This window comes from Salvelinus sp. IW2-2015, unplaced genomic scaffold, assembly GCF_002910315.2.
Source record: "Salvelinus sp. IW2-2015 unplaced genomic scaffold, ASM291031v2 Un_scaffold640, whole genome shotgun sequence".
Taxonomy (NCBI): domain Eukaryota; kingdom Metazoa; phylum Chordata; class Actinopteri; order Salmoniformes; family Salmonidae; genus Salvelinus; species Salvelinus sp. IW2-2015.
The window spans coordinates 839,375-850,656 of NW_019942587.1; the positions used below are offsets into that span (position 1 = coordinate 839,375).

General features: G+C 41.2%; 1 protein-coding gene and 1 long non-coding RNA gene across 2 annotated transcripts in view; both read left to right on the forward strand.

Annotated features, from left to right (window-relative positions):
* LOC112068663 (uncharacterized) overlaps positions 1-6,257 on the forward strand; it is a 12,334-nt gene extending 6,077 nt beyond the window's left edge. Inside the window, exons 2-3 of the long non-coding RNA XR_002893613.2 lie at positions 5,432-5,609; positions 5,994-6,257. This is a non-coding gene — a long non-coding RNA (uncharacterized lncRNA). The remainder of the gene's footprint in view (positions 1-5,431; positions 5,610-5,993) is intronic.
* A 59-nt stretch (positions 6,258-6,316) lies between these two features.
* Positions 6,317-7,804, forward strand: LOC112068666 (zinc finger protein 892-like; the record flags this gene model as incomplete). Its single annotated transcript, XM_024135860.2, is given in 2 exon segments — positions 6,317-6,358; positions 6,360-7,804. Coding segments are annotated over 2 exon segments (813 nt in total), but the record flags the coding sequence as incomplete, so codon positions are not given.
* Between the last annotated feature and the right edge of the window lie 3,478 nt (positions 7,805-11,282).

Sequence of the window (11,282 nt, forward strand, 5' to 3'; positions counted from 1 at the left end):
GAAGAGAACCTGATTATTACACTATTGCACTTCAAACAAGAAACACACAAACTAAATTGCACAACTGCCATCTAAACCCTGACCTTTCTTGCCTTCCTTGATGCAAAGTCATCAATTACATCATAAGAAATCTGCCCAGCAATTGCATGGTTAATACTGATGACAGCAAGGCCACTAAGGCGTTCCTGTGTCATGGTGGACCTCAGGTAGGATTTGAGAGACTTTGGAAAGTCCACTCCAAACTTCCTGAAGGGCTGAGGTTGCAGCATCAACAACGACATTGAAAAATGTCACCTCCAGCTTCTTCAGGGCATCACTCAAAGACTCATCAAATGATTCGCATGAAAAGTTCCGCTTTGTGGACCTCTGCCTTTTTTGTTGTAGAACGGCCTCGACATTCATACCCTGGCAAATATCCTTGGCTGACGTTTGTGCAGTCATAAAGCCTGTTGCCCTGTAGTTGCTTAGACCTCTCTCTGTCTTTCTGAGAAGACTGACTGAAACATCCACAATTGCATACTGGGAGACTGCATCAGCTTGCTCACATGTTGGATCTGGCTCAAGATGTCATACCACACCACTGTACAGATGCTGAAGCGGTATGATCCCACCTCCTCTGACAAGGACTGGGCCTCAATCTTCATCACAGGGTCTTTGGTTTGATCCCTCAACTCAATCAGTGCCTCTCACCGCTGCTGCTTGATTCCTCAGTGTCTCGACACAAATTTACTCTCCCACCTTGTCTCAGTCCTTCAAAGTGATGTCTACATGTTTCTTCAGGATGGCCCATCGCAGTGTGTCGGCTGAGAACAAGGTGTACAGTTTGTGTAAGATGCCAAAGTAACCTGTGGCATCGACAAAACGTTTAGCAGCATCAGCCACAACCAGGTTCAATGTGTGAGCCCCACATTGCACAAATAGAGCTCTTGGATTCATGTCCAGGAGTCTGGCTTGGACACATTTTGTTTTTGCCTCATGTTGGCCCCATTATTATAAGACTGTCTTCTGCAGTCCTCAAAAGGAATGTTTAGCTCCTCTAATCTTTTGAGAATCAGGGATGTCAAATGTTGGCCCGTGTACTCCTGCCTCCAAATACCCCATAAAATGTTCCTTTATGTGGGGCTTCTCCTTCAGTCACACAATTCTAATCACAACTGACAACTGTTCAGTGTGGCTGACATCTGAGGAGCAATCTAGAATGATACAATTTTGCCAGCTTGATGTCACTCACCATTATTGAAATGACCTTGCTGCTCAACAAATCAATGAGTTCATTCTGTATTTGGTGTCCAAGGTAGCTAGTGGTGTGACTCAAGGTCCCTTTTTGGACACAGTTAAGGTGCTCTTTCATGACTGGATCAAATTGTGCCTTCAGTTCAACCTCTTTGAGGAAATGTCCATTTGATGGAGAGTAGAGTGTTTCTGTGTGTCTCCTTAGTGCCAGATTTCTAATTGCCAGAGACTGCACAATCGCAGTCAGATGTGTCAACACCTCTCTCCATTTTATCCTCTCAGCCTCCATAAGTGCCATCTCATGCTTATCAATTGTTTCCCCTTTTTTGATCCTCATTGCCAGTTCTTTCCATGTTTTGGTGTTCTGGACTCGTGTGAAGTCAGATAAAGAACTTGCATGTTTCCAGTCTGTCAGTCCTGAGTTTGCCAAATTAATTTTCTTCTTAGAACCGAGTTTGCAGCAGAAGAGGCTGTTGTTTCTTTCAGAATACACCAGCAAACTTCTAGGGATTTTTTCACCACTCACCAAGGTCTTCCTGAAATACTGGTGGTGGCAACTTCTTTCATCACTCTCATTCCTTGGGGAAACAAAGTTAGGTGGTACCTCACTTGGTCCTGTGCAAACTAGTTGTGTCTGAATTCTGTCAGTCAGAACTGAAGGCCAGTCAGCAGGATCTGTAGACAGTGGTTCATCCCCAGCAGCAGGATCTGTAGACAGTGGTTCATCCCCAGCAGCAGGATTTGGTGGGATGCTGCTACAGGCGTTTCTAAAGGAGAGCACATGGGCATTAGTTTACGCATGTTATTCACAGCATTTATAGCGGTGGAACATCCCACATACATACCCAGTAATAATAAAATCATCATTGTTACCTACAATATGGAAACTTAAAACTTTCCAAAAGGGAGATTATTTTGTTTGTTATGCAGGGATGCACACAAACACATGTGCGTGTACACAAACACATGTGCGTGTACACAAACACATGTGCGTGCGCACAAACCCACCTGAAGAATCCTGCTGGGGAGAAGTGGAAGCAAATGGGTTTTCATCCTCAGGCTCAGACAATATTTGTGGAGACACCTGTGTGGCTGAGAAGGTAGATGGCACCTCATTCTGGCCAATGCCAGAGGGTGCTCCAAAATATTTCAGAAGTGCCCCTGAATTTGCATTTAAATACTGTATAGGAGTCTGACACCCTAAATACATTTGTTGCACAATTAAATATACATGTCATTATGCACAATTTATCAAACTTTCAGAATAGGAAMCAAATGAACCATACAACCTCCTTGGCTAATTCTAGGCATAAGACACCCTAAAAGACTCAATATGTCACAAAAGATGCATAATATAGACGTCTTATAAGTTAGCCTACAGCATTGGAAATTCCCTTTACTGAGCTCAGGACCTAGTCAATACAATCACACAAAAACCTTTATGATGTCACCTCAATGAAAGTTAACCAAATCAATAATGTGCTTGTTGGGTTGTAATCGTTTTGCTGCAGGCTACACACATTATCATGATGAAACTGTGTGAAATTATATCCAATGTTATGGAAGCTAGTTGGACAGAAAACTGAATATTGTCACCCTATGTGCCTGTTGCTATGTTGGTTGCTATGCTAACAAACAAATGTGTTATACTAGCCTATTTCATTACATGCATAATATTATACTCATGAAGAGATGACAGCTGCATACCTTTTTTATCCCCTTCTTCTTTMCTCTTTTTCCTAAACTGATGGCGTAGACMTTTTCTTATCCATTTGTGTTGATTTGGCACTCGAACATCAATACATTACCCATCCCCCAACACTGTCAACCAAGAGTCAAGACTAAACCAATTCAACTTGGTGGTGTGCAGACTGGTTTTATATTATTCTTAACGATTTCGCAAACCAGAAAAAAATTCAACAATATGTCTGTGAAACTATATATTAACAGTATTGTGAATGAATTGTGGTGATTTTGGTAGCATTTCATAGTGTGACTGATTTTACTAATTGCATTTGTACTGTAAAAGTTAGAGGTCGCTATTTGATAATCCCCGTTCCCTCTCCTACCTCGGGCTTCTAGTATCCTAGGTCAACTACAACCCCGTCCCACTTCCCCATCTCGTACTCTGAGTGAGACCTCCCAGGCAGTAGCCTGCCTAGCTCACAAACTAGAATCAGGGCGCCCACTCCGACAAGGTTAATTGACCCACAGTCCCACACGGGAATGATATCATTGTGTGACGTGCAAATGAGCGTTAGAGAACCGATCACGGAAATTCACCTATCAAAAACAAATGCGGCGCCATGTCGCCCATACCTAATCCGCCACTGCTTGCGCAATGCCAAGCGCCGGCTGGAGTGGTGTAAGGCTCGCCGCCGACGGACAATTCATGGGTTTGGGCAATGTCAGGAGAACACTACCTGCCCCAATGCATAGTGCCAACGGTAAAGTTGTGTTAAGAGGAATTATTGTCTGGGGCTGTTTGTCATGGTTCTGTCCCTTAATTCTAGTGAAGAAATCTTAACGCTACAGCATACAATGACTTCTAGACCATTCTGTTGCTTCCAACTTTGTTAGTAACAGTTTGGGGAAGGCCCTTCCTATTCAGCATGACAATGCCCCCTTGCACAATCAAGTTCCATACAGCAATAGTTTGTCAAGATTGTTGTGGAAGAACTTGACGGCCTGCACAGAGCCCTGACCTCAACCCATCAAACAACCTTTGGATGAATTACAACGCCGGACTGCGAGCCAGCCTAATTGGCTAACATCAGTGCCCGACCTCACTAATGCTCGTGGCTGAATTGAAGCAAGTCCCTGCAGCAATGTTCCAACATCTAGTGGAAGCTTCCAGAAGAGTGGAGCTTTATAGAGCAAGTCAAATCGTGGAAAGCCTTCCCCTAAGCAAGTTACATTAGTGGAAGCCTTCCAGAAGAGTGGAGCTGTTATAGCAGCAAACGGGGGACCACATGCATTTGGAATGAGATGTTTGACGAGCAGGTGTCCACATACTTTTGGTCTTGTAGGGATGTGATGAGATAGTCGTGTAAATTCTACACAGGGACACTCAAAGTCAATCTTAAATGAATCATTGTTTATATCACATGCTCTAGAGTCAAGTCAACTAAATGCATAAAGTACCGATCTGAGGTAGCTCCCTCGGGGCAGTCCCGTTAGATCTCTTATATACTGGTTACAGAACCTTACCATAGTTCATAGGGTTGGTTCCGGCATGTGTCTGGCACCGTCACCTATCTTAACTTATAGAACATATTCTGGGCGTTCTGACAGATGGTCCTGAGGAGGGGGTCATGTTTCCCCCCTTCATATTTTTACAAAGTACAGACAGGAACCAAGGATTATTTATGACACTAAGACAAGATGAACATTTTGTAGGCTGCTCTTCCCATGATAACATTTTCCATCACAGGATGTATAGACATTATGAACAGTATGTGTATAGAATTACTGGAATATCTGTACAATACGTAGTATTGAGTCGTGATCTGATTTTCCGAAGGGTGAGCAAATATAGATGTAAACAGCACGTTGTTCATTGCATGTTTGCTAGCACCAGAAAAACATCAGAATAACTCTGCAACGCTTTAAGCTAGAAACAAGCTGTAAATGGCACCTATTGTACATGGGGATAACTGTATAAATTGACATTCATTTAATTTAGGGTGGAAAGTAAAACCAAATTGATGGATTTGGCTCTAAATACTACATCATAATGAGCAGCAGTAATTCAGGTGTTTTGGTTTTTCCTCTCTGGTTATTATGACATCACGTTTTCGCAGGTGTTGGTGTCCTCTGAATTTTGGAAAGGGGAGGGGATATTCGGCCCGTATCTTGAAAGAGAGGGTGGAGCTCCTCGTTCCAGCGTCTCTTAAGCTCTCCTCTTATCACGTATGAACCCAGAACTAAATTGAGCAGTTGACCAATTACTTGAGACATTAGTTCTGCGTAAACCAAGATTAACTCAGGGGTGAAAGATGTGTTCAACTCCAATGAATGCTCAATCAAAGCTTCTGAACATAAGACTGGGCATTAGAATTGTTGTACATTTGTGGAAAGTAGTGAACGGTTACACACTTCAGGAGAAAGGAGGATGCACCAATCAGGGATTTAGACTAAAGTAATCAAATGTTTGGTCTAATGATATTCTATGTACTTTACTTCCTGTGATAACCAGGACAGAGCTAGTCCCTCCACTCTGCCGGAGTCCCCAGGTTGCAACTATCCTGGTAGCGCCTTACTGCTGGGTCTGAAGAGGGTGTCTGTGTGACTGGTCGACTGCAGGAAAACACCAGGGCAGAGTGGAACTGTGAGAGAAGGACACGAGGAGGGAGATGGAGTTTTGATTTCATCAAGTAAGAACAATGGGGGGGGTGGATGAGACTACAATCTGCTTCTGCAACTTCTGTTAATTCATTGATTAACAGTATACATGTATGGAGGGGGGGTGTGCCTAATAAACTGGCCACTCCACTGAGTGTATATTGATGATAAGGGCGGCAGGTAGCCTAGTGGTTAAGAGCGTTGGGCCACTAATCAAAAGGTTGCTGGTTCGAATCTCTGAGCCGACAAGGTGATCTGTCTGTGCCCTTGAGCAAGGTACTTAACCCTAATTGCTCCTGTAAATTGCTCTTGATAAGAGCACCTGCTAAATAACAACCAATAAAATTAAAATTAAAAGATTTTGGAAATATGGGTCCATAAACAAATACTAACTATTCAATGTCTTTATTTTACAGGGAACACCCCTAACCATCGTTCTCTTAGTGGGAGGRGCTTATCGTCTGGGGAGCCTCAAAAACATGTTGCTGACAAGACAGAGAAGAATGTCAACAGATCAGAACATCTCAAGAAACACCAGCAGAGACGTATAGGGAAGAAACCTCACCACTGCTGCTCTGACTGTGGGAAGAGTTTCACAGCAGTGGTTCATTATTCACTGTGATCAGTGTGGGAAGAGTTTTGCTGCATCTAACACCTTCAAATCTAATGTAAGAATTCATACAGGGAGAACCTTACCCTGCTTGATGTGGGAAAAGTTTGTTAGTGCAGGAGCCTTAACCTACACCAGCGTGTACACACTGGAGAGAAGCCTTATAGCTGTGATCAGTGGTGGAAAGAGCTTTGCTAGTCAGCACCTGCTAAACACCACAGCAATACACACTGGAGAGAGACCTTATAGTGTGATCAGTGTGGAAGAGCTTCAATCAGTCAGTCACCTGACAACACACCAACTAACACACACTGGAGAGAAACCTTATAGTTGTGATCAGTGTGGGAAGAGCTTTGCTGTAGCTTCCAGCCTGATTAGACACCAGGTAATACACACTGGAGAGAGAACTTATGTCTGTCTATGTGGGAAGAGCTTTGCTCTAGCTTCCTACCTAACTACACATCAGCGAACACACACTGGAGAGAAACCTTATAGCTGTGATCAGTGTGGAAAGAGCTTTGCTGTATTAGGAAAACTAACTAGACACCAGCGAACACACACAGGAGAGAAGCCTTATAGCTGTGATCATTGTTGGAAGAGCTTCAATCAGTCAGTCAACCTGACAACACACCAACTAACACACACTGGAGAGAAGCCTTATAGCTGTGATCAGTGTGGGAAGAGCTTTGCTGCAGCTTCCACCCTGAATCGACACCATCGAACACACACAGGAGAGAAGCCTTACAAGTGTGATAATTGTGGAAAGAGCTTCAGTCAATCAGGGAGCCTGAATTCACACCAGCGAACACACACTGGAGAGAAACTCTATGTCTGCCTGTGTAGAAAGAGCTTTACTCATTTAGGGTATATTAGAAAACACCAAAAAGCTAAAATGTGCCATATTTCATCTCAGTCCTATCCGACACCGGTTCCAGATCCCTAAATAAAGGATCAGTAGAAAACATCCAGTGAACAGTCATATCCATCTCCCATTCTTAAACAGTTGATTTAGTCTGATCACCATGGTAACCTCTGGAGCATAATATGCAGCTCTGATCTAGGATCAGGTCTCCATTGTGTCTATGTAATATCACACATTGATCTAAATGGATAAATGTTATCATAGGAAATGTTATAGTGAACCTGTGTGTGTGTGTGGGGGATGTTGATAATTGTATCTTCTTTCATATACTCATGATACTGTTGTTATTAAATGTCATGAGGAATAATGTTTCAACAATAGGTGTATATTCATGTATTCAATTGATCAATAAATTAAATCCATTATCTTCTAAACAWGAAGTTATCACTAATTTTATMATAATWTCTAAATTGATTAAAATGACAAACAACTAATCCATAATGCATTGAATAATAATATCCATGAGGTCAAGAACTATGTATACTGTYTTGTAACATCKGTTAATGTAATMACTTTTAGATTTATAATGTAATAAAACCRGTAAATGTAATATCTTGTTGGTTAATATGATAAAATGTTGAATTGTTRTCGTAATAATTTTTCCATTTAATGTAATAAGTTACTTTATCAGGTGAGTAACAACTTTTTAAATGAAYAACATAATAACTTCAACCGATCATGTAATAACACCTAAACCAATGTTTTATGTATTACTTCACTAATGTAATGCACATACCACCCTCCACCAATTGCAAACCCACACACACACAATCATATGCACTTGTACACTATCACACACTCTAATCATCAAATTGTATTGGTCGCATACACACATTTATCAGATATTGCGGGTGTAGAAATGCTTGTGTTCCTATTTCCAACAGTGCAGTAATATCTAACAATAAACACCAATACACACATCAAAGTACAAGAAGGGAATTATTGATAAATACACACCTGTACAATCTCACACACACACACACACACACACACACTGATACAATAAACTGAATTAATCTGTAGGTCTTATCATCAATGAGTCAGGGGGCTCGGTGGGGCTCACTTGGAGTGAAAATTTCTCATAGTGATTTATTTTTTGGGGTCCATGTCCCTACAGTTGAAAAAGTCTTCTATCATTGCAGCAATGGTATCTTTCTGTGTGTTATCACTCTTTCTATTCATCCCTCCATCCCATTCAGTTTTCCCATAGTGGTTTTACCGTATGACAACGTCAGCATACAGTAGATCAGGTTATTACTCATGTTTACCCTTTAATCACATATCATTGGAAATATTAGATTCACAGCTGTCCATCAGACACATCTTCAGAATGTTCAGATTGACAGAAAGGTGATCTTCAAACTCTTGGATACAATCAGAAGTGGTTCTGAAACGTAATAAAAATGACCTTTAAAAAGTAGCCAGGCCTTGGGCGGGGAGAACCCCCGACCGGACCCTCACCCCATATTGGGCTACCACCTCCACCCCGACCACCACTCCTCAAGAGAGGTCACTACACACGTCAGTGGACTCTGATGTCAACGTCAGAAGACGGTAAGATTGAAAAATATTTCCAAATAGAAAAACATACTTTGATAATGTAATGTATTGTTGGACGAAACAGGACCAAAATACACATTTGGAAAAGGTGAAGATTATCAACGTAAATTAATAAGAGTAAGGGATCAAGTATGGACCTTTGCCAGAAGAAGGTGAAGAGTAAAGAATATTTTGACTCACTCCAAAAGTGTGTGAAGTGACAACAGCTAATATCTTGCAATCAATGATTAATTAAAGGTAAGCATCTCTGGATTAACTATCTAATGTTAGCTAACTGTAGTAGTGAATAAATTGGCTGCATTTCTTTAAATTGACAATTCTGTGACCTGTCATGGGYAAGTTTTATAATTACACAATAGCTGTTAGCAAAGGTGTCAGCTMGAGACGAAGTCCAGGAGCTTGCAGGGATTTGTACTCTTGCATGATGTCTACTTTTATGCTAATTAGCATGAGCGACATTTGACAGTAAATAGAGCCGACTATATTGATAAAAATGGGAAATCACCTCTTGCCAGGGTAAGCCTATGGAAAATCCCCTATGGGGAAAATGAATGGTGGAAAACAATTGGAACAGTTTCCCTGTTTGGYCACTAGGTTTTATGGGTATTATGACTCGGCAACTGGGGCTCTATAGAGAGAAATAGTAATAGCATCTTTTTATAGGCACTAATTTTGCCATGGTTCGTTAGACAAAGCCTATGKGGGAAATTAATGGCATTTTTGTAKGGTGTTTGGATAAATTCTGAAAATAAGGACTGTTGTAAACAGTTGAGATCTTATACATTTTGTTATACAATCTTTATAAGCGAATGTCACTTATTGTGAATTTTGAAGAATTWATGTAATAAAAAAGCACATCACAAAGGCTTCATAATTCATAAAGTTCATATTAACTGACTGCTATTATCTCATAGAACAAAACGTATAAGATCTTAGCCTGTGCTTATCTTGTAAGTAATTTCTGAGTTTTAAAACAAGCTGGCGAGCTTTAAATCTCTGAATAGCTTGACATTGACATGATTGGTACGTGTGGGGGGGGGGTACTTCCTGTATAAACACAAACTCCCTTCCTTGACTACTTCCTTCCAGCAGTGTAGCAGGGAGATTCCTAGATGTGGGAAGTGTGCAGGAGGACCTGAGAGAAAGGAATGTGTAGTATTGATGTAAAAAGTTGTGTGTGTAAACTGTAGGGGTACACATGGTGCTGGAGATCAGATGTGTCCGGTGAGAGAAAGACAGGTTGAAGTTACCAGGATCAGAGTAGTGGAGAAGGTGTCCTATATGAGGCAGTGAAGAAAGTAGTAGAGGAAGATGGTCCAGGGTGAAGGATCCTGAGAGGATCTCTGTGATTAGGCCGAGGTCACTAGAGAGTGATAAGAATAACATGCTTCAGTATTTATTTATTTTTTGGGAGTTCATGAACATGGTTGTCAACTGTACCGCAGGAATAGAATGTAAATCACAGTGGATAGATGTGGTGGCAGCTGCAGAGAACTTGGGTGTACAATATTTTACTGCAGAGTTACAAGGTGTTTTGAACGATAATATCCCGTCCTTTCAGGCTGCTGGCCTGGTGTAGAATCAGAGGGCCAAAGTAGTGGAATAATGATGAGGTTTTAATGGGTGTAGGGTTAGTTGGTTGTTCACAAAGTGTTATGAATTAATACTACAGAATAATAGTAGGCTGATACACAGCCAACACACTAGGTGGGGACATGCACCTATAGTCATTGTTTGCGGACCGCCATAATACCGAAGAAGAAGACCACTTCCTTCTCAACGGCGCTGATTCTGGTCTGCTCCGTGAAGCGGAAGAATTATGAATCAAATCAAATGTYAATGGTCACATACATATTTTATTRCTGGTGTAGCGAAATGCTTGTAATGYACTGACTACTGCGGAGGTTGCATTGTTGTAAATGCTGCATGGACACAGCAGACGTCGGATTGAACATACATCAGGTTTTTCAGGTTCGCTGCACGGATAGCGCTGCTGTAATCAGTCTGGTATTTTATAGGCTTCCCTTACTGGGCCTCAGACAATTAAAACTATCTGCTATCTGTACTCTCGAAGAGGACGTCGTTTCAACAGATTCGTGTAGAGGTAGCCGATAACAGACAACAGGATTCTTGGTGAATAGGGTGTTGAACGTTTTCTAGACTTTAATATGATTAAAATCGTATCCAGGATCTTTCTGAAGTAAGGTTAGCCTACATCAGACATTTATTTGTCACAATTTAAGTCGAGTTTAGATTTTTAAAAGGACGTTTGATTGCTGTGGTCTAGCTGTTTATATGATGCTGTGACAAAGAAAGTAACTAGTGTAAACTAGCTACAGATTTACTGTCACGTTTTTTTTATATTTGAAAAACGCTGAAGAAGAACGGCTTCCACGATGAATCGGGTAGTTTGGTTTACTTTTATTAACAGTATGCTTAATGTGGTGTATAACATGTCTAGGCCTAGTTATCATCTTTGATCTTCCATATCCCTTCGCTCCATTTGAACAACTGGACAAAATAAACAATGGTGGTAATAAAACATGTCATATTTTGCCCTTCAGCAATAGCATACTAGCCCAAAGCAACACAGATTGATACAAGGCAAAACGA